We start from the raw sequence: 26269 nt of genomic DNA, 5'->3' as shown, positions 1-26269 counted from the left end.
AAAAGTTATAATGTGTTATCTCAACATCGTGCAATAAGAGGATATATATTATTAAATATATTAGTACATGTTACACTCGTTTGTATTCATGTAGTCGTCCGAAGAAATTAATTTGCTTAAAATAAATATAAATCACGTGAAAGTCGGTTATTTTTACTCTATACTGCATAGTTAGACATCACTATGCATTCATCTTAGACAATAAATTTCCGTATTTAAACAGAAGACAAAGCTACCGGAAATCAGTTATACAGAATCAGGAATACTAACTTGCATTTTCGATTGTATTAAAAACAAGTATAATTTTTACATTCTATTATTGTAACAAATTACATATACAACTAAGTACTATTTACTGAGCATGGACTATCGTCATAAATTTTTAATATGTCCATGTTCAAATATCAGTTAAATTCTCTTTGCTACATTATTATCGTTCTGGCAACTTTATAAAGAGTAACATGGTAGGTATGCGAAATTAAAATTTTTTAGCTTATACTAAACAAACGTTTGAAATTAACTATAAATAAAATGGCTTGGTTGTATCTATTTAACAGTATAAAAGGATGTTCAGTCAATATTGCGAGTCAATACGGCGGTAATACTGTATTTTTCCTGTATATTTCCTCTGGGGGTTAGGTGGCTGTGTGTTTATACGCGATTACATGGTTTTTATAAAAAAAAATCCGAAACTGAAATGCAGCTACTTTATTACATTTCGTGTAGTGTTCCATACGTCCGTATTGAAACACATTTGGTATCATAAGATTTCTCGTGACACCATCGTCACTTATTTAAATTTAAAACGTACATACCGGTTTTTTTGTAATCAGATAGGTATTATAGGCACAATGAAAAATATTGACATCGCTTAACCTATGATCCCTTTTACATATACAACTACAGTGACATGTATGGATACAATCTTCAATCAGTGCACACCGAACCTCAGCTTGAGTTAGAATAATATCACAATTAATTATACCTACTGTCCACCGCGTTCACTATAATCTGTACACACGACAATAAACATTAACAACACATTTACGACTGTCGTCGTATTCATTTTTAATATTGTAATATAGGTAGGTACTTGAAACGTGGCAAGTTAATCATTAACAGTGTTTCCTCGTTTATCTGATAATTATTATCATTATATTATACGCATATATTTATATTATAAATATATAATATAAAATGTATATACTTACATATATATATATATATTTAATATACTCTGCATTTACTTTAATATAACATAAACACAAAGTGTATTTGAAACATTCAAAATATTTTATTGATTTTTATGAGATTCTTCTGTTTTTATATATAGTCTCTCGCATAACTCTCTTGCATAGAGACTTGGCCGATACCGATATCGCCTTCTACCTTTCCCTATCTACAGGACTGCAGTTTCCCTCCAATTTCAATCTACTCTGACCATATTCAATAAGATGGTATAGACGATTCAATATCACATACTATCATCGTTAACATAATATAAGAAAGCAACACGTGTTAAAACGAAAAAGTATGTAACGATGAATTCGTGGTATAAAAATTTGTATTTCGTAGGTTTTTGATTGGATAAAAGTCACCTGATTACTTAGGAATATAAAAACCTTGAAATATGATCTTCGTGTTGGTCAAACCGTTTAATAAAATTTAAACCTATAGCATTCACACTTAGTTGTCAGTGTCTGTACACTGAAGATTTAACAAATTTCAACACAAGGCCGTTAAACACACGAGTATACGTTAATGCGTACACGTCGTTTCGAATTGTCCGGCTACTTCGGATGAATCGAAATATTAATAATAATAATAATATAATAAATCCGGTGTAAAAAAAAAAAAAACTCGTAACTCGATAAGCGCTTGTGCAGTCGTGCAGTAATGTAATAATTACAATAATAAATTAATAAAAAAAAAACAATAACGATAACCGTATGGCTGGGTACGGGCCGCCCAAGATCGAAACAACGGAGGAGACTTCGACGCGGGGCTAAGACGACGATGACGACGGCGACGGCTCGCGCGCGACGGTTGGTCAGAGACGAAGCGAGCGCGCGTCTCGTATTATTATTATGCGGGAGGTGAAATCTCGTCGTTTCTGTAGCCGGTGTCCGTCGTTCGTGACGGTACCGGTTTTCAGTTTTCCATCGAGATCATAGCCTGTTATTAAAAACGATACGTACGCTAAATAACGTATTAGAAAAAAAAAAAAAAAAAAAAAAACCGCGCGCGTTTTTGTACACACGGCGATGGGTGTAACCTATTAACCCTTTACCCCCGACGCGCACAAGGATAAACACTAGGATTCACGCGCACGCACGCACGCACGCACGCACGCGCTCGCGCGCAGCTTTCGACCGGTCGACCACGTATTTTAATATTACATTATTTACCATTCGCCCACTCGTTTCAGTCTCGTCTTATCACCGTGTGCGCCGTTTCACTTTTCGTAATCGTACATTTCTGTCACAGTTTTTCGTTCATTCTTCTCGAATTCGTTTCCGCATCGCTCGCGTTCAACTGTTCTATACTTACACTGTAAGATGCTGCACGTGTTTTCCAGATGTCCTCGTGCGCCGTCGGATACGAACCCGTACTGTTAGCCGACCAGACCTACGAGGACCATCTCCACGGGCCGGCGTCGCCACAACCGAGGCCGAACCAGTCGCGATCAAGGACGCGAACACGGCCGGAGCCGCAAAAGCTGCATCGGTTCGCGGACACCGCAGACGTGTCCACGCTGTGCCGACACTTCTTGGCCGCCTACAACATACGACCGGACTTTTTCTGCAAGTTCCAGGGCAGAGCCGTGAGCTTGCAATGCCGCGATCCAGGTCAGTTACTACAGAACGTGTAGACACGTTCAATTATTATGACTAGAAACGGTTGCGGTGGTCAATAGGTTTCTAAACTTGACACAGAATGATTTAACATTTTTAATGTATTCGTTGCGTTAGATGTATGCTTTCGTTAGTTGAGTTTAAAAACCATTACCTGTCGCAGTCAAAGCGCAAACGCGTATTACCCGTAGGTTTTAAATAGAACACGCAGCAGTACAACGTTTTTGTGGACTATACCGTTTCTGACGGAATATTATTATTAGGTACACATTGAAACGTATAGTTTTATTACTACTACATTCTTGTTGAATTTCACGTTATGCAGCGGTTCATTTTTGTTATTATGTTATATTATATATACACTCATCTACTCATATGTTTGCGTGTCGACTAGCACACCGTGACCGTTAAGGTTAATCGCAATCACGTTTAAAATGTCAAAAACCTCTTTTGCTAAAGGCATGGATCACGAATACAATAATTACAGGACTTGCTTTACTGCGTCGTTTACTTGTAGTAAGTGGACATTACGTACTGCATGATCCGTAGTACAATGCACTCCACGGTTTTATCATCGAGTCGTCGATGCGAGCAATAAATCAACTGCGGTTCACTGAATTTTATATTAAAATAATACATCTATTATTAGAAAACTTTTATCGCACATTGGTCAGCAGTATTTTCTCGATTGATGAAAACAAGAAACTTTGTCTAAATTGTTCATTCGTTTTATTGGAAATTAATTATTATAGTATTATTGTTTTTTTTTTTTTTTAATTAATACCGGTAATCCATCTCGTTCGATTATAATCAGTTATATTTTAAAAACGTTTTGTTGTCTTGGTGCGAAGTAGGTTAAAATTATAACATAAACTCAATATATAGATTACGTTTCAACGTTACGAAATTATCAACTACTTCTGAATACTAAAATAATTTGATAACCGAGTTTGATTACATTTACTCTTATGTCGTTTTAACCATACAGTTTTGATTTGAATCAATATGGTATACATAGTTATAAAATAGCCGGTACAACGATACAATGCTTTAATTGCTCCCTCAACTTCACAATGAATATTTAGATATGTAAACAGTGCCGGATTACCCATTAGGCTGATTAGGCGCCCGCCTTAAGGACTCACTCATTTAAGGAGCCCTGTTAAAACGGAAAACTATATTTTTTTTTATTTAATAATACCTGTATTTTATTTACGAATTTACAGGACAAAAGTCATTATGAAATATAATATATGATAAGTTGTAGGTGTTATATGCAGTAATAATAATACAATTATTTAAAAAAAACAGAAATAATATAATAATTCATTAATTTTTCTTGCAAATAAAAAAATTTGTTCTATTTATTAATAATAGTTGGTTATTACTAAAGGTATTTATTTTAAATATTGGATAGTATTATTAAAGATATATGTAAAAAATAATTTTGTAGGGCCCAAAATGTTAATTGTCTAGGGGCCCACAAATATTTAATCCGGCACCGGATGTAAACCATTAAGACTTAACTGGCCAACAGAATTTCGAAGATAAGTTTTAATTATTTTTAATGTGGAAAAACTTATTTTTGGTTTACATGATGTAACAGATGTTATAATAGGTTATACAAATTTGGATCACTTTGAATATATTTAAAAAGATGTCTTTATTCCACTAATGGTATGTAGAAGTCTATTTACAATTACTTTTTGTAAATTTGTACGCCAAAGCTTTACTTCTATTTCTAAAACTTCTTGATCATTTGGTTATCATAATTTTTATTAAATATTTGAAAACAAAAGCTATAATATTTTTATATTTTAAAAATCGGTCTTTTAATTATTGAACTAAATTGTCCGCAAATGGAAAGAATATATTCATTTAAAAATAAAAATCAAAGTCATCTGTTGAATAATTTTATTTATGTTTTTGTCGTTTGACCTTTTTACATATGGTCATTTTAAAATCCATCTTCTTGGACTTTTATGCAACCTCTTCAAAATACTTATGAAACTCATTATATTTTTTAAAATAATTACCGATAAATCTTTGCATTTTAGTAATTTTAATTAAAATAATTAGTCAACAAATAAAAAAAATCAATAAACAATTAAAAAAAAAACAATGTAAAAACCATGATAGCTGTTTGAAAATACTTTTTCATAGAAATAATTATAAAATTATAAAATATAATACATTTTTTATATGGATTAATTTAAAATTTATTTTGACCAGTCTACTTAAATATAAAAATCATCTAGTGACCTTGTGCGCGTTAACTCGTTAACTGTTGTGTGAATTCTATGAAATCATTACATTTTTGTTGTTATCTTCTGCAAGATTATTTATGAATATTTATAAATTTAGTACGATGCAACCCACATTAACCAACTGCTTAAAATTATTAAATATTCGTGGGAAACTTAACCAGTCAGATTAATATTATTATTATTTTGTTACTATCTTATGACACATCACATATTATTATAATGATTCCGTCTGGAGGGTTTTGGTCATCAACTCATCCATTGAAGAACAATTTTATTTTATTTATCGACTAATCGATTGATAGTATCTTAATAAAAATGAACACTCATTATCACTATTTGTCATGAGTTTCATGAATAAAATATTTCCGACTGTCTGTAGTTATAAATCTAAATGTAAAATGTACAAAAATGATAATCGTTATTTTACGATGCTTTTATAATATCGCAATACCTACCGCCCGTACATTTTACATATTATTTACTTAATACCAATTATAATTTGAATACTTGACATAATATCTTCAACTCGCATGGTTTACTGTTTCATGTTGTACTTAAATCAAAAGAAAATAATCATATTAAATGAATTTGACGGTTTCAAACTTATTGAAAAGTTAAATGCATCGTACCACTAACTGTCAACAAATTCGTTTATTTGTATATTTGTAGCAATTATAATAATACGCAATTGAAATTCCTTCATCGTAAGTGTAAACCATAACGTTAGACTACCGATGGCCCCACACAGCGAGCGATATTTTGTAATTTATCAATATTATATAATACGTGTAGATAATTAACTGTGAAGGAACGATTTTGCCGGGCTGCTGTATTGACACGTGTGCTTGTTATTTACGTGTGCGTACCTATAGAACAGTCTATTGGATCATGTTATTGAAATCGTTTGGTACTATGACTTTATTATTACACTTGTAACGTCGGCCGCATGTGGCATATTGCACATTGGTATCAATACCATGTGAATCCGATTCGGTATCATTGTGCTTTTGTGCATTACAGTTAATAATAGTTATGGCATTCATAATTAACTATCATGTCTACTAGATCCTAACGCAATAAAAACATAAGTGTATTAATATTTATGTATTGAAATATAGTGGCGTTGTAATTGATTCAATTGGTCTTTAGCTAAATAGAACACTTTAAATACAACTCAAGTTTGAAAGTAATATGTTGTAATGGTGTTATACAACATTTACAGTGATAACACATTCGAATGGAAAATAAGACTTTGACTGAACTCGAAAAAAAGTAATGTCTGAGTAAATTTTAATAATTTTTATAAATGTTAACATAATATACTTATAATTACAACGTTATTGTATACATATGTTCAATTAATTATTAACCTGTTACATCGATAAGGGTTTTATTTACATCCATTTAATTCTTGTGATTTTCAAAAATCGGTTTTGGATACTTTTATTTGACTTACATTGATAACCCATAATCTTCTTCTCGTTCTTCTAAGAACGTTTTTTCCCGTGTAGGTGATTCCCACAAATAATTATCAGGAGATAACAGAAATAAAACCGAATAAATATTGACTTGTTCAATGATCGCGGGACTAGGAACAGTCCCATTTTTAACGGAAAGAATAGTAATCACTCTAAAATCACATAAATATATTATAATTGTAATGATTTTAATTTAAATAGATGTGAACAAAATATCATATTATATAATATATATATATATATATATATATATATATATATATATAATATATATATATATATTATATATATATATATATAATCATAAACAGGGTTTAGATATTATAACACTAAAAATGTTACTTTTTAACCCTTAAATATGCACTTAAAAATTTTAAAGTATGTGCTATGAATAGCACGAAAAATCAAACAATATGCATTTAACTTAAAAAATTATAAATTTATTATAAAATAAATTATATGTAAATTTACAGTTTTATAAAAGTTTTGGGCTCATTAGGTTCAGGGACTGTCTGGACCGGTTGAATTATTAATCTGTTAACAAAAATGTTACCTCATAGTATAGTTTTGTAAGTGGAAAATTACCACTTAACGTCAACGGTCGTTGCAATTGAACATTCACTGGGGAAAATTTATTTCCAATAGTTCAAATATTTTTAAAAATATACCCGGTAAATAATTATTTCCAACAAAATATGATTATTTTCTATATTATATAAAAATATACTCAAAAAAAGCACTAAAAACCTTATATAAGCAAAATAGCTATAAAAACCGTAAATAGGCAAATTTTAAATATGCAATTACTGTTAGAATAGGTAGTAATATAAAATATCCTCAATCTAGTTCAGATGGTTTTAACGAAAAATTAAATGAAAATGAAAATTCGTGTTATACACACTTAGCACCTGGTACGCCGTGAATATAAATGAATACAAACTATTTAACAACAATGATTCTATTGAACGCTGCGAAGTAGTCGCAAAGAGTGCGCCAGCTATACACTATCCATACAGGTGTTTGCCAATTAATTAAGTTTATGCGTTTAATTTATTTCATTTTATATCATCCACGCCAATCACCGTTATCGTAATAATATAAAATAACACGCATATCAAGAATGTTACGCAAACGTGAAAAACTTATAAGTCAGTAAAAAAAATATTGAATTATTTACGTGCGATGTATTTAATTTGTACACCACTAAATACATAAAAAAAACCACATTTGAAATACTCACGTTAAACAAAGTTAATAGTACGAGAATTGAAATCTTATTGATCTTTCTGAGCATTTTATTTGTGTTTAATGTTAATTTTTTTTATAAAATGTTTTCGTAAAAAAATTTACTTTAAGCTGTTTAGGCATTATTGTTTTACCAGGGCTTTTAATTCGTAACACAGCAATTTAGATATTTGTTTTAAATTTTGCATTATAGTACCGAGTTCGTTTAACTGTACAACGCACTGCTAACAAAGTTGATCTAATCTATGTTTTGTTTTTCACTACGTTTTTAAATTCTTAAGTTATGTGTTTAATTCCTATTGGTTATGGAGGAAAAAGTTATTGGTAATCAAAGTAAATATTTAACATTATGGTGCACTTATATATGTACCTACGGGTATGCTACTGATATTTATTATCTTATTTCGAAAAGTAACTATTACGAAGTGTACAAGAAGTTGTTTTTAATTGTATTAGCGGCGTTAACATTTTATGACGAAGCCAACAGTAAAATATCAATAACGCACAGCACAAAATGCACGATTCATCATATGTGTTTTAAATACTTAGTAATTCATTCTATGAAATTTCCAATTTTAAATTAGATTATTTTGTATTAATATTTTAGATTTAAATTTCAATTACCAGCTTTTATAACCATTTGATCAATGCAAATATTAACGAAAACCTAAAAATTATTACTGGTTATCACGTTTATTTAAATGCTTAATTTATATGTCAATTCGATTGGTGTTTAATACTGTATTATATTTTTGAATCTGTAACGTGTTCATACGTGTGCGTGTTATAACATATAACATTTATTATTATTTTTATAAAACAACATTTAGATACTTAAATACTTACATGTATAAGTAATTTTAGCCAAATCAATAAACACGAGTGTAATCAGTTGGTTAATGGCTACATACACATGTGTATGACGAACGAAAAAATTAATAAATTATCAGTTAAAACCGTACATAATAACAATTATAATAACGATATCAAATATTATAATCATGATTGGAAAATTTATAATTATACATGCAAGCCGTTGAAAGATAAAGGTCATTCGTTATTGTGGCTATGATGATATGACCTTAGATGACTTTAGTCAGATTAACAGTTCTGTACTCATTTCTTTGTAATAAACTCAGCTGGAAGCATCGTTCATCTTATTGCACTTATGCGAGACTATAATAATAGCTCAATAAGAACTTTGAAGCAAACGGAAAAAAAATGTATATAAAAACTAACAACAGGTAGATATGCTGATTATTAATGAACCGTAACTTGATAATTTCATCAAAATAACTCATGTATATAAAACTCTATTTAGTTAAAAAATTATAAAAACTATATTTACATTTAAAAAATTACATCTTGATTAATAATATAAAATCGAAGTTACTAACGCGGAAATAATTGTTTTTAATTAAGTTTTACCTTAAAATTGTAAACTTAGCGAAACCATTTCAATTTGATTAATATTAAAACATTATTTTGTTTACTGGCGCAGTAATTTATAGTAACATTAATAATAATATAAAATAATTTAGTTTATATGTTGTTTTTCTTATTTATTACTACAATAGACGTTATAATTTAATAAAACTATAAATAGTGTTTACTATTTTAAGATTAAAATTAGAAGTAAGTGCACTTAACTTTTTTTTTATTAGAATTAATATTATTTAAAACTATGTTCCTGCAGTGGTAACACAGAATTAATTTTCATCATCATATTATAATATATTTAAATTCGTATTGTTGGATTAATAAATAATGAGTATCTCATATATAAAATGCAATTTTCGTTGGATTGTTATTTATCCTATTTAACGTTCAGAACATAATATTTTTATTTTTTTTAATAAAAAAAAAAATTTACAGTGCATAACAATAAGTAAAAAAATATTAATATTTACAACCAATATTTGAATATTATCCCTTCAAAAGCATTAAGATAATTTCCTCGTTTATATTTTATAAAAGATATTCTCATTGCAATAAGAAAGTTTAATATTTACCTTTGTGATTTATTACTTATAATTTTACGGATCTTAAGTATAACCAAAGCCATCCTAAGAATTTTTAGGGCCTGGGGCAAATTAATTCGGGGCCCTCAACTATCACAATAATATTCGAGTATGATAAAAAAAATACACACCAAGTTTGCAAAATGTAGGTAGATACAGTTTTCCAAACTTCAACCGATCAAAGTAATTTAAATGCATCGATATAATTAATTAAATTTTTAATAACTTCTGAACAATGTATCAGCACATTTTATATAAATTCAACTTATTCCTAGATAATTTATTAACAGTCATTGAAAATAAGTATTTGAATGTTGTCACATCGATATTAGTGACAATGAATTTCTACGTAAATTTGAATAAAATGATGTCACTTCTTCGCATTCTGGCTATAATCATAATAAATTACAGTTATAACTATTTAGAAATTAGAATAACTGAAATTGTAGCCTATACAATAACGCTTAAATATAAATTTATTTTATTTCATTAAATTTATTAATAATTCATAAAAGAAAATAGTTTAAAAATAATATATTAATATCAATAATCTCTAATGGGTAATACCGAGTATTTCTAATCAATTTGAACTTTAAGGGGGCCCTCTTTAAATTTCCTTAGACTGTGGCTTAACTGCATAACTTTGTAATATACAGACCGAAGGTAAAAAATTCAATACACGTTAGCCGTGGGTGTTCTTTGCGCGTCGTGTAGGACACAATTTTTGGTCAACTAATACGCAATACTAGTACGGATAATAATTATGATATGGTATTAAAAACAATCAACCAGGCCGCAAAGTATGTATTATTATAAAATGTAATCTATAGTACGTTTGATACTTTTGAACACGTCTGCGCAGTTGTCCGAGCTGTTCATCGGACCGTTTTTCATTCGCCGTGATGCACCCACAACTGATATACAACTGCAATGCAGTGCCAACAAATATTATATGTTTTAATATAAATTAAATATTCTATTACAGTTTATTAGGTAGTAATGTGCACGAGAATAGGTTTAGAATTCACAGATCGAGTTGGATGTAACGATATCGAAATATTATCTACGAATTAATTAATAGTTATTATTACGATATTATAACGAATAATATAATCACAGGTGTTATATTGCTTTCTACAAGTAAGTATAGTTTAAAATAGTCAGTAATTTACATCAGACGTTCTATGCATACATAAATAACAACATGTACGGTTTATTTATTAATAAATCTAAACTATTAGTTTTATAAATGGTTCCGGGTAATATATACGTAGTATTTAAAGTTTATATATTGTAGTATCATTTTTTTCATTCAATTATTGACGCCATGCCGTTGGTGCACGATCTAGTATAGTTCATTAAGTTGTACCATGATACGAGTAAAATATCCAATTTAGATTGTGATGAGCATTATTATTACTTGTCACATAAATTATGTAAATTTAATACTAAAATAAAATGTCACCAAACCCATGTAACATAAACTTGCGACGTTTATTTATTTTTCTTGTATATAGTATAACAGTATAACGAGTATTAATTACAGATACTAATTTAATAATAATAATAATAATTATAATATTGAACTTCATAACTATAATTTTATCAAAATCTCTTTAGCCATAAATGTGTTTAACTGATATCAAATAACTATTCATTAATATGTTTTTTCTTTTATAATCCATTGTACGTTTTATAGTTCCTTATAAGTTATAATTAACTACCTAACACATTAAAGTAAACTGAACTTCTATTGCGTGTGTGGCATTTAAACATTTTTATGTACCTACTCGTTGACGTTATAAAATTATTCTATGTTAATATTATTAAGAATAAAATAATACTAATGCAAAATGTTCGTAAAAATAAAAAACAAATATATATTAAAAAACAAATAATATTTTTTTTTTATATTGAAATCCTCCACAGTTTTACAAAACTTGATTATTTCAACAACTCTTTGGAATATTACATTTTTAAATTCATGTACACATCAATTATTATATATTTAACTTTATTATGTAATAAAGTCTCGCTTAAGCTAACATTACGGAACACGCGTACAGTAGGTATATCGGGGCGTTATTTCAACTTTTGAAAGGGTGGGGCATCTGATTAAATTTGCCAAATTCATAATATTTAAAAAATTATGGTTACCTATATATTTAAATATTTAATACTTATGGACGATTAACTATCAATAAAATATTTTTTCAGAACATAACATGTAAGGATTAGTAATGAATAATGATGATAAACAAAGAACATGAAACGTTTCAATTTACCCAATTAAATAATAACATTATCTGGTTAAGCGCCAAGACAAAAAATTCAGTTTTGAATATAGTGCCATTAGGGTTTATTGACTCTTCGATGTGACTTTTAAATAGCGACAAGTAGGGTTTTGAGGCCGGTCATGCAGTACTTGTTTTTGTCGTCACGTAGGGTCTCCAAAACCTTAATTTTACATGTTTTCTTAAGAAATTCAAATAAAGCGTGGCCCGTAGAACAAGTTTGTACGATAGTTCATTGTAATACCCTGGCGTTTTAATTATATAGCCAAGTAATAATATAGTTTATATCAAGAAAATTGTACACGAGTTTTTTCATACGATTATTACTATTATAATATGTAAATATTCGTTAACACTTACAAATTTAATATAATATTATCATTTTTACTTTGTACTCATTTTTGTTCAGTCGTTTATGCGTGTATCGAATACGTTTGGATAACATTAAACATGGGTAAACATAGCGCAAAAATACATAAAATGTTTTGAGAGTATAGTGAAAAAAACGTAATAAAACCATAAATAAAAAGTCGTGTAATTACTACAATTGGACAACAGTAAAAAATGCAACTCGTCAACTAAACTACATTTTAGATTGTTGTAAATGCCCTAAAAACATTAAAGATGTCTTTAAATCTGATGCAACTCATTCTAATGATACAAGTATGTGGTATAAATTTTAGTGTTATTTTATGATTTTATCACAAGGTAACTTAAAAATGGTTTTAAATCTATGAATACTCACTTTCTTATTGCTAGTTGTAGTTTTTTAATTACCTACTAGGTAGTAAAATATAGGTACCTACAAAATTATCATTTATCCGCGAATTTAAAACCTTTTTAACATCACTTTACACGTAGTAATCATAGGAATATATGGTGACTAGATATCCAGATATTAAATGTAATAATTATTTATGGAAAAATAGAGTAGGTATCTACTACCTATTTGGTAGGTATACATAGTAAGTACCTATTATTTACATTTATTATTTATCAATCCTTATTGTTTTTGGAACTTAATATACTGAATTAAGAAGTCGACTGTACATCAGTATTGTATTGTAATTTATAAAAAAAATAATAAAATCACTGAATTTAACTGAAACTACAAGTACCTATTTGGTAAAAAGCCCAGGTCTTATAATTTTTGAGAGGGGCTACCGGGATTTTCCCGTTTCCTGGTGGGCCAGTATGCGCCTGTATGAGCCCAATTTTTATAGTATCGATATCACGAAAACTGTTTTATAAAATCACATATATAGAAATATATAATATACCAAAAATAAAGTTTATGAGGTTCGCGTAATACTGATTGTTATAAACTGGGGAGCTAGTGTTTCCCAATTTTTAATAAACCGTGAACGTGTATTTTAAAGAGAATATTATCTGATTTCTGAGTACAAAATAGTAAATAAAAATTTATAATTTAGTAATTTTAGCATTTGATCATCGGACAAAGAATTGCAGACTTTTTAAAATTTCTTAGAATGGGACATTTGCCATAGTCTGCCCCCACCATATGACGCCCCTGAGGTACATAGTACTCCTATGTTGCAGTTCAGATTATATATAATATGAATTACAATTTTATGTTACCGCTGAATTATGAACGTTGTTAAATCTACAAGGAAAATGGAAAAAATACGCGTCTTCGGGAATGTTTAAATACTCACTAGTTTTTAAGCATCAGATAATAATAAATTACTATTAGCAAACGACTATGTATTAAATAAATAAAATAAGCCATAAACGTTTTATAAATTATAATAATATGTTAACAAATAAACACATATAATGTCCGATTGGCACAGTAAATATACACACAATTATGGTTTTAGATCGTTTTATATTTGACTCTTGTAGTCTTGCGTACGTATGTAACGAGTGTTGTGTATAAATTATAAAATTATACACGCATAGCCGTTGTTAATGAATACGACTACTTGTCCGGCGCCGCTCGTCGAAAACGCTTTATTTGGGAACCGCGACAACGTGTACGCCTTGTTTTTGAAATTTTCGTCCAGTCGCTCCTCCTTAATCGATATGTACTGTTATAGATATTCATTCCGATCAATGCCACTGGGCAGAATATACATTATCAAATTATACTTTAATACACGGGAGACGAATTTTTGACGAACTGTTTTTATTTTTGCCTTCCACGCAAAACATCCGGTTATGCTAATCACGGATATACTTGTAATAATAGTCGTATAGTCGTATATAGTCGTCACCTGATCATTATACATATTATTATTATTACTATACTCGTACATACTGATGTGTGTGTGTGTGTTGCATGTAGTATCTGGCGTATGGGATCGTCCATCGAAATGGAAAAATTCGATTAATCGTTCGCGCGAGCGCTGGACGGTTACAAATTGCACCAGATATATAATATATTATACAGTTATTAATTTGACGGACGGTATAGTGGTATGCGCGTGTGTATATCTTTCGCCTTCTGTATGTATTTTCATTACTTGTTTTCGAGAACTTCCAGTATACTTCAGTGTTCCGTGGATTTTACGCTACTGCAGCTTGTGTGTGCATAATATGCTACACACGTACGCGCTCATACACCGAGTTGCAGGACAAGGAGTAGAAAAATAATAGAAGAAAACCGACTGCTGCGTATTACAACTGCGCGTTGTAACAAGAAACACTTAGTATGTGCTTTACACGCACATTTTTATTTTCTTACTTACGTACAGAGTGACCGATATAACGTGATGGTGGGGACAACAAGCTAATGCCTCATGAACTCGTACACATACCGCGGCCATTTACATAATAAATTAACCATTTACATATATATATATATACACGTACACGTACGTACAGTTTACATTGTACGCGCACACACTTATGTATATTTACACGCATACGTACATTAAACTTAAACCGCGTATACGATCTTCGTTGGTGTACGTTCAACAAACCTGGAGACTAAGAAGAAAAAAAAGCGAACCAGCGGTAACGACGTTGTCCTGTGCGCATATGTACACTGATGTATTTACGTGTACACGCATGCACGTTGTGGTTTCGATACATACCAAGGTATTCCGTGTCATCGCTTCGCCATGCCGTTAACGCACCGTGTCTTATCATCGAGTTATACGTAATACATTTATACGATTCTATCACTACGAGTTGCTGACGCTTTGAGCGTATGAATATAATACGCAGGGTTTAAAACGGATTATTATAGTTTTTACTACGATACACATCGAGGGTGGTGCACGGCGCGCGTATGGTTAAGAAATGTACATTTTCACAGTGGTTCGTTGAGAAAACAAAACACCGCGGCGTTAGATATTTCATAAACCTACCGTGACGATCAGTGCCGTATTTAGACCCGGCGCAAAAAAAAAAAAATTGGTGTTCCTCTAAAGGACCTATCCACAGAAAATATAGGAGATAGATCCTCATGAACTTTTTAGATATTCTAAAATCAATGCTATTTTTAGGTAGAGGCACGCCGCACACGATAACATAATACGCCATATTAATAACTTTTTTTTTATTGACATTGTCGCAACAAATTTGAAAATTAATATTAGGTATATTAATAAATTAAATATATTAACATTAGTTTATGATACTGTTATTAAAAACAAAAAAAATAATAATTTCAAAATCATTTTAGAAGTTCAATAATTTATAAGTTATTATATATAAATATATATATATATATATAAGTGAGCAAATTTCCGACCACAACATTTTGGCACCACTAAAAAACTGGCGCCCGGGGCAATTGTAGCCAGTGCCTCCCCTCCCCCCTAAATGCGACCCTGATGATGATACGATCGGACGTTTGGAGAAAAAAAAATTACTTCCATACCTGCGGCTACATTTAAAACGATATTTAACCACGTGCGCTGTTATGATAATCGCGAATGTACGACGTATATATGCGTAATAATATAAGGTCGGAGAAATGTAATCAGCTTTAGATTAAAGTTCTGACACTTGAAGTTATATATACATATATGTATATGTTTTCACAGAAATAACAATACGTCGTAGCGAATAACAACTCTACTCGTGTAATATAAACTCCAACGAACTATAAAGAGTAATAATTATAATACGAGGATTAAGAGTGAGCAATTAATTGACCCGCCTTGGGTACCAAAACACGCTATACATATGTAGCGGCTCTAGGATATATGTGTGTATACGATGGTGAACATTTGCATTCCAATGAAAATATGATAAGTGTAAAATAAGCATCATTAGATTCAAGTTGTATAGCTTATCCTCGCAACAACAGATATTATAATTATGCTACGATCTTCCAAGTTATATACTATTCCATCAATAGTAGCAATGGTGAAACCAAAAAAATATTTGTATTTTTTGTTTTTGTGGGGTTAAATTTTAAATTCTCTCTCCTAATTAAGTACCAACTTTTTAATATTATAAATCCATTGAACACAAGTTAAAATATAAAATTTGTTATCATTTTGTTTGTTGAAACCAGGGACTGGTACCTTTAAGTCTTCACGGTTCTGGTTCTCAATCATTTTATTAAAAGGGTTTGGGTTCCAGTTTTTGTAAAATACAAAATACGGGTTCGGGTTCCGGTAGGGTTTTAAATAAAAATTTTTTAAATTTATTTCGTAATATTTTTTGATACGTATTTAAAAATTACTAAGGTAAATGTTATCGGTATTATGACATTATACTAGGCAATATGGCATAAAATATGAAAATAAATGTCTCAAAATTAAAACAGTGTACCGGGGTTACTGACACCCGGATCTTTGTATAAATGTACACGAAATAAATATTTAACATTAAATAAAAGTAATACAATTAATTTAATGAAATTATTCCGGGCCGCACGGTTAGCTCGAATAATCGGCCGCGACGGGTGGTATCGGACCTGAGTAGGTGCGATAGAGAATTGGATACACGGTCGACAGCAAACTTAAACTAGCGAGTGATCGACCGTGATTGCCTTACCAGCAGATGCTCACGCAAGCGCGACGGAAAGGTTTTTTACGGATATTGACCATGAAAAGGACCGTTTTTAGTGTTGACGAATAGGTCTACGAATCGCGAAGCCCCACGTGTAAATGCCGCTAGAGTCGGATTCGTGGTTGTCTTATTCGTCGTTGTTTTTCACGACCGTGGTTGCCGCAACCGTCGTGCAATCGTCGATGTCGTTATTGCCGTCGAGATCGCCGTAGACACAGCAATCACCTTCGCCGTATTTGCCGCAGTCGTCGTCGTTAATGTATATATTAAAAAATAAGAGTGATATTCAGGGGATGAGGGGGGGTATAGCCTGTTAAACATGTGCGGGTTAGAAAAACCGAACAACAATTAAATATCTACATGGTGTTGCAAACAATTTTCAGTTGGAAATAGGGTGAATAAGGTGTTTTCGTGGCATAGGCAATTTTGTGAAAATTATTTCTTGAACGTATAATGTAATTTCCTATTACACGATTAAATTGAAAATTACATTTATCTTTAAAAACACAGTCATTTTAAGGACCAATGAAACTGTCAAGTCAATCGTGTAATAGGGAGCTAAATCTAATTTTTTAATGCACGATATTATATTATATGTTCAAAAGATATATATTTTTATCATGTTATATCAGGGCTCTTTCAGTGCTCAGTTCAAGAATTATTTTGGCAATCTTAAACTACTTAAACATATAACTAAAACAGGCAGACTTTGGGTAACTGGAGGGGCCTCATTACATATATGAGCCTAGTTCATAATGATAAATACTCGAAATAATTTTTCACACGTGTATGTTTGCCACATATTTGTAAATCATTCGGAGAATAAACATTATAATACTTGAAAAAATATAATGATAGTTTATAAAACTGTAAGCGGCCTATCCTTGCATGTTGATAGAACAATAAATACTGATAATTATAATAGTAATGAAATTTATATTGAATCTTATCGTGACATTTTTTTTTCTATCCGTAGTAGATGATTTGTGTCGCCAACGGTTGATCAAATTTAATTCTAATTCCGACACCTCTCACTTCTAATTTTGGCGCCCTGGGCCGTCGCATGCTTCGATCGTATTTAAAACCGGCCCTGTATTATATTATATTATATACCTTCTTCTTCTTTGGCTTTCTACAGGCTCTTCAGGCCCATCGCCGCAACAACTACTTGTCTCCACTTTTCTCTATCTTTTGCCGTTTCTTCCCTCTTCTATACTCCCAACATTTTCAAGTCTTCTTTTATTCTATTTACCACCTTTGTAATTCATAAAATTCAAATATGTATCAGACCATGGATACGTGTAACGAATACTTGAACGGTAATGGAATTGTACAATTCGTAGGAAATAGTGTATGCATATTAGTATTATATCGACCGACAATCGAAACCAATATACGTTAACTACATTAACGTGTAATGTACGCGCATATGTACATGAACGATTGAAACATGTAAAACGCGTAACACGCCTTGAATCGCAGGTGTGTACCATGTCATAATTACATATATAACACGTCTATTACATTTACATGCAGTGCAATTATATAATGTTAATACGATTTAGAAATCGAACTGAAAGCTTGTGCACGTGTAGTACATACCTAAACCGATCGGAACGGAGCAAACGATGGAAGTGCGGATCTGCAGCCTTAAATGTTCGCGGATTACTATAAGCTCGATGAAATCCGAAATCTTACTGCACCTCGCACGGTAATACGTGTTCCTCCGTCGAGATCCCGCGGTACGTTGTACACGTTTATGTGTGCACCGTGCGGTTATGGTGACAAACGTTCGCGCTGCGTGGCTTAATGGAGATATACGTGTCGAATGAGAAAAAAATGTAAACAACGAGACGGTAAAAAACGCGGTTACAGAACGCGGCATGTATGTGCAATGTGAACGTTAACACCGTGAAACGACGGACCAGACCTAAGTGGTTCGCGTTTCAAAACGGACGTCCGCAAAGCCGTCGGACGAGATGAGTGACCGCTGCCGCCGGTGCAATAATAGGCCGCCTGTTTCGGAGGGATTAAACGTTTTAACGGTGAAAAACGCGCGGTCCGTTGGTCGGGATTCAGATCTCGTCCAAAGGACGAACGGCGTGAACGCCCGGTAACCGTAATACATAAAACGGTAACGCTAGAGGAACGGGCACGTCCATGCACTCGGACTCGTGTCGCGTCAATGGCTGATACCGAATTGGTTCCCGAGCTGCAAAAAGTATTTTATTAGGTATAGCCGAATTGGTTCCCGTTTGAAAAAGTTATTTTATTAGGTATAATCGAATTTGTTCGCGTTTAATTACGCACATTTTCCTTCTCAATTTTACAGGCTTAGGACTGTCAACTTTAAAGTAGGTTTGGTTCAAAATGTACGTTAACGTATATATAAAAAAAAAAAACAAAAATTATAATATATCTACAATTTTAAATCGTTGATTTGGGAGTCAACTTGTCATCACTTTAAATACAAATAATAAAGTATAATAAATACAATTTAAAACAATTTATTTATAAATTTGAAGCTAATTTTCTTTAAATATTCAATTCTTGTAATCTTCTTGTTAATGTAGTCATACAATTTTCTAAATATTTGTTACGTCTTTCCTGTTTGTTAATAAGTCTCCTTTGATTATTACATCGAAATATAATATAATTTAGTATCTGAATGCTGTTTAAAGTTTCCATAAAATAAAATATATTAGGATATGCACTTGTAAGTTTTTTATTCGGCTTTGAATGGAACGATTTCTCAACAATTTGTTGTCCTGTCGATTTAGGGTAAATTGTGTTAAAAATTAAAATTGTCACTATTTTACCTGTACACAAACGGGAACCAATTCTCGGCTACTCCCGTGTCCATAACCAGGTGCGAGGGGCGGCTGGGCCGTATTTGAAGCCTGTTCAAGTTTTCACGCCGGTCGTGCTTTCTTCAGACATAAATCAAGTTGAAAATGTTGTTTTGTTATGGTACTTAACATCGAACCCAACGAAACTTAAATCCGTCGTCGACTAAAATTACTCGACATATTTTATGCACCTCCTCCTCCAAAATAATCTAGGCACGACCTCATGGGTGTTACACTGCAGATTGTCGGTACAAGGCGGTTTCAACGTCACCGGTAGCATACTCAACCGTACACGGTCAAAACGACCTCGACCGTTTCACAACTTTTCCTGGTCAACGTTTCCCAGGCCCGAGGTCACATTTCGTTTTATTTATTTTCTACTTCTCGCCTCCATGTTTTTCTAACCATCGTCCTGCGCCGATGTCCGGGTTAGGTTAGCACTTTTCCTACATCACTTATATTTCACAGAATATAAAATGTACATTATAAGTCCTTCGACAAGTAATATACATACATACATACATATATATATATATATATATATATTTATACACGCGAGCTTCGTGTAAACGTATCCACTTTACTTCTCTTTATTCTACCGGTTTTTTTTTTTTTTTTTTATTTATTATTCTTCCGTTTAAACCAACGATTTCTTTGACTCTATGAACGCCGTGGTCGTGTACGTATTATACACGTACGCGTTATTGTACTCGCATGTATACGTATAATAAATACCTAAACGAAACACAAAGGAACTGTTAAATATTAATAAGACCGCAGTCGGTTTTCTCGTTCGGCTGTAATACTCCCATAAAATACTTCACCGCGATGTCAAAGTGCAATTGTGTAAGGACATCTACGCGTGCACGGTACCGCCGTACGTACGCTGCAACGCTTGTGCGTCTAGATATCGTTCGACCGAATGAACGATCGTTTTTTGATCGTGCGCGTCCGACTGACTGTATGAACTTTCAAATAATACGTGCGACGCGACTCGCCGCGGCCCATTCGGATTATATAATCCGAAATGTTTCGGAATATTTTCCGATGTCGTTTTAGCAGTATGGGCGTTCGTTGACTCCGGTATCCAATGTCCGTTGTGCATACGCTACGATTTAATTTAATACATCTACACCCGTATTCTTTAGTTAATCAGTGATTTTCCCGTAAATCGTTTGCTTCATAAATTTGAGTCAACGACCGAATTACTTTACGTGTTGATTTGAAAACGGCTTATTGCATTTATCCGCTATTCGACGAAGTTCTATACACTCGTATATCATTAAAAGTGTTACGTATTGTTATATAGCTATACACACCGTTGAATATTTATGTCTTGTTTACGATTTTCACAAACACGCCCGCGATATGATGTATAGTAATTACGCACGTGTAAAACTTGTGCCAATGCGCTCACACGATACGCGTATTGAAATTAATTTTAATAAATAATACAAAAATATGTTTAACGTATCGGTTTGAAAAAGTAAACACGAGCTTGTGTTAATTTTTTCTTCGCGGGCGACACTCTTTAAATACATACAAACTCCTGTGCGCGTACTCATTATACCACATATAATAGTATTTTATATGTTGTGCGATTGGTCGTTCCGACTACAGCAGTGTGCAGCTAACTTTTGGAGCGAATCCAACGTTTACTTTGCACGGCAAAGTTCATCGAGGCGTTTTAATTAACTAACTTTTCGTGCGGTAAATGATAATTTCAATTACGAAGTGTGTTCATGATCTTCTCCTCCTTCCTTATGCAGTGCCGATATTGATGTTAAAAGATAGCATGCTGTAGATTTTCGTCGTTGGTTACCGATATCTTTTTCATTATTACACGAAAAATCCAACGATTCGTTTTGTTATTAAAACGTTACGAAATTAATATTTGCACTTGTCTTGCTGGTATAACACATAAAAAGTTACGAAAAATAAAAACATCTAAACAATTCCAGCGAGTATACGTATCTATTTCCATTTCCCCAACAGAATTTTGTTTATTTCGTCCCACAACGGTTTATTTTTTCAATCGCATTTTTGGTTAGGTTAATTATTATTATTTATGTATGGAATCAATACTATACTATAATATTATATTAAACCGACATATACCAAGGTATAAACCGTTTAACGTACTATTTAGTTAATAAATATTGAATCGCGAAAAACATAGGGACTTCGAAAAATTACGTCTATATTAACTTTTATTCAACCTACGTGTATGTGTGACATATTTTAATCACCCACATTGTTAACGGTCGTCGCGTACGTTCATCAAAAATAATCTGTTTCATGTTGTACACAAAAAATCAATCTTATAAATTATAGTACATACAGAAGAGAGCTATGAATAGAATAAACTTATTCGTTAACGAACACGTTTTTTTACGAGCAAACGGAAAAGGGTTCGTCGGTTCTCATGATTGACATTCGAAGGGAGAATAAAAAAAAAATTTAATTCATATTTATACATATATACCGTACAAAAACACGATTCAATATGATATCAAGTGTGTTGTATTCTTTTGAAAAGAAAAATAAGTAATAATAATTACTGATTTGATATTATTATGTTTACGGTTGTTTAAATCTTAATCGAGTTTAGTGTGCGTTCAGAAATACATCGGTTCACATGTGCGCGGGGTGTGCGGAGTGCACGGGGAGACAATAAACACACTGTGGGTATTTTTTTGTCCGACCTTCGAAATATAAATCTGTAAGTTAATACGTATATGTGATGCGTGTATCATACTGTGTACAGGGGCGAACGCAGGAAAAAATTTCGTGGGGAGGGGTTGAAAATATGTAAAATGTTGATAAATAACATTATGTTTTATTACTCATTACATTATTTATATATTATTTGCAAGTCTCACGGGAAATTTAGAAAAAACTATCCAATTCGTAGATCAGGTGATATTTTTTAAAAAAATATTCTGATATTTTGGGAGAAGTTTTGGTATTGAAAAACCCCCCACATTCGCGCCTGACCATGTACATTATAATAAAAATAAGATATTATAACGTTAAATCATTCCAACGTAATATGTCTCGCTCTTAGCAGTCGTATATAATATTATCGCTGGTACACCCGTTAGCCGTGTAGCAGAAGCACACGGTCGCACTCACGATAATATCACGTCGAGAGGAAAACGAATAATAAAATAATTAATCAAAACCCCGATACGCATTCGTTTAAAACAAGTTTCGGAGTGTGTTACGAGTTAGAACCGCGTGCCTATACGTACAATATACAAGAACTACCAATATATAGTATTTTTACGTATTATGCTCGTACATACACACACACACATATACATGTAGTGTACATGGGAGTGTACATATTATAGTAGATATAACTGTTAATAGGCTTCTTAATGAACGTCTTGCGGTTGATATTGCAAGCAGTGCACAAATAACGTTTGCTGTTTATCACTGCACAGTACATTATATTATTATAAATATCGTCGACGTTGATATTTCAAACAATCATTTCCGTATACATCCGGGTGTGAACAAATGTAACACGGAGCGGTGACCTGTACGCGACTGTATACCTCCTGATTTTGCATCATTTCATTGTTCTTTTAATAGTCCAGCAGTGGTGGCGGCGACGGTCACGTCAAACACGTTTATAAGTTTTTATTTTATTTTATATTTTTCATTAGATCTTTTCCAGACACCTTTGCCGCAACGGATAAAACCCTTTTTCGTGCGATTACGGTACAAACCCGAACGACCGTGTTTTAGGCCTATTTTTCTAATCCGTAGAACTCGTTTTCGAAAATAATAATAATAAGTAACAACAACTACCGCCACACATGGGACGGTGGAAACCAGTTAGTCACCGTCCTCCGCTGTACACCATGGCCGTCGAAGTCTGTTCGCGGACACTGTGTGATATCGCCGCCGCCGTCGACTTGCTGCAAGACCTTCTGGAAATGTCAATAACCCACTTACCATACATACGCAGATGGAATACATATTGTATCTAGGAACCCGCAGACTCTATGCAACAACGTCGATCGTTGTATAAAATGTTATGTATGTACCATCACAAACGTAAATCTTATCTATTCTTCAATTTATTACCTATGCATTAATTTAGAAAATTTTCCCGCGATTCCAAAACCTATCTCAGATTTGATCAGCCGTGGAAAAGTATTGGAAACCCCAGCACTAGCGCATAATGAACGTAAAATGTACAAACGTACGATTTTACACTTTTTTGTTGGATAGCATTTTACCGTGACACTTAACAATATATTGAGTGGCAGCAGCATTGATTTATCGCTTTGTACGGGTGACGGCGAAACGCAAAACAAAAGCACGATGTATACTTAAAGTTCGTACGTCTATAGAACAATTTATCGAGATATTTTGATTGATTGTGCTCGCACGTGACAGCGAGACACGTTATTATACACTGTGAGTAATACTATAATAGTACCATATCGAGTATGGTTTGCGCGAGTGTTCGGAAATATTATTTATCGATTCAATTTGCCCGTATAGTCTGCAGGATAGTTACTATCTGTTCCAACCAGTGGTGCAGCCACATCATTTTTTTATTTTTTTTTTTCTGGGGGAGGGGTTATATTTTCAATTTTTTTTTCTACATAAGAACCAATTATTAATTTTATTAAGTCGATTAAACATAAGTTTAAATATAAAATGTGTTATTACATAGTTTATTAAAACTGTGAAAATTGTTTAATGATGACACGATATAACATTACGAGTATAACTATGTTTTAAAATAATTGTATATTTTACAAATTAAGAGATACATTTCGGAGAGAGGGGTTTGGAATCCATTACCCCCTCCTCCCACTGGCTACGCCAATAGTTCCAACGTGTTATTAAATGTTGCGATCCGCCTTTTGTCAGCATCATATTATAATAAAGGATAAAGCAGATTGTAAACGCGTCAATAATTATACGAAGTATAGATGTATAATGTGTAACACGGGAAGAATCCGTATGAAGTAAATATTGGTGACACGTCTACTTGTAATTAGTACGAATAAAACACGTTTCAATTATTGTTAGTGATTACCGGAATGTCTTTGGTTCAAAGTTTTTCCTTAACTGGCACGATTATAAATATAGAAATATATCCGTCGTGTTGTAGAAGACAACGAACGTGCTGCAGCATTAAATGGTTCGTACGTGTTTAACATCCCGGATAAAAATTATTCTAAACATTTTGTTTTTACACAACCATAGGTATATAAAACTTGTAGAATACACATTCTGTACATGGAGTCCTGCGGATGGAATTTAGTTCTGGGTTTGACTTCATAAAAATGTCCCAACCCCCCCCCCCCCCCAAAAAAAAAATTTAGACACCTTCACAATGCAAAATTGTTGATAATTTTTTTTCTTTATATTTTTCAAAGAACTTTTTTTTATTATTTTCGGTTGTTGATCAGAAATATATACTTATAGTTTTGTCAGTGTCGCACACACACAGAGGCAACAAATCATTTCACTTGGATTCATTCAAAAGTTCAATTCTCGAGAAGATATAATTGTCTTACGGAAAAGCTGTTAGAATACAGAGTATGTAGTGCGCAGAGATTGTCCGTGTTCGAGAATACCATTTTCTTACTTACATTAAAATATAGCCTGATTTTTTATTTTTTTTTAATCAGCAATACACCCACCACCTAGTAATACATGAAATGGCGGGCAGGCAATTGGATTTACTATCCGAAATATATTGTTTTTACCGCGCGATAGATTAATATTATTACTATTACACAAACTTATAACTAGAGTTCGGATTTATACTCTCTTAAAATCCTTAAAATATTATGTTTCTATGTCATTTAAAAAAGGCAATATATTTTATAAATATTCTTTAAAAATACCAGATGTATGATGGTTTATGTCCTTAAAAATACAAATTTTTTTTCAATATTCTCAAATCCCTAAAATATAGTTGCAAAATAAATTTTTTTCTGTGAATTCTATGTTTTGTGATTCGTAAAGATATTTCACTCTCATTTAACCATACGAAAGTCAACGAATTTCATTGTGTTTGTACGGCTACTTTAACTGTTGTACTGTTAACTATTTGACATAATATTGTCACATGATATTTTCCTAAAAATCGACCGTAACATACTTCTTAATTTTGATTCACTCAACTTAACTACTCTTTCGCCATTCTCAACTGCAGTATAAACTCTCAGATTACGTATGATTACGTACTAGCTTCATCGTAAAATTTGTTGCGCTTTTTTTTTTTTTTTTT

General features: G+C 32.1%; 1 protein-coding gene across 2 annotated transcripts in view; it reads left to right on the top strand.

Annotated features, from left to right (window-relative positions):
- Positions 1-26269, top strand: part of LOC112689553 (myosin-G heavy chain) — a 103786-nt gene that overhangs the window by 7544 nt on the left and 69973 nt on the right. For both annotated transcript variants that reach the window (XM_025563324.1, XM_025563325.1), the window contains one exon: positions 2579-2849. In XM_025563324.1, the coding sequence (XP_025419109.1) occupies positions 2579-2849 (271 nt within the window). Of the gene's footprint in view, positions 1-2578; positions 2850-26269 lie in introns of those variants that run through there.

The sequence above is a fragment of the Sipha flava genome, unplaced genomic scaffold (assembly GCF_003268045.1).
Source record: "Sipha flava isolate LNK unplaced genomic scaffold, YSA_version1 44_pilon_pilon, whole genome shotgun sequence".
Taxonomy (NCBI): Eukaryota; Metazoa; Arthropoda; class Insecta; order Hemiptera; family Aphididae; genus Sipha; species Sipha flava.
Note: the sequence above shows the minus strand (reverse complement) of the source record. Positions and strands in the feature narration are given on the sequence as shown.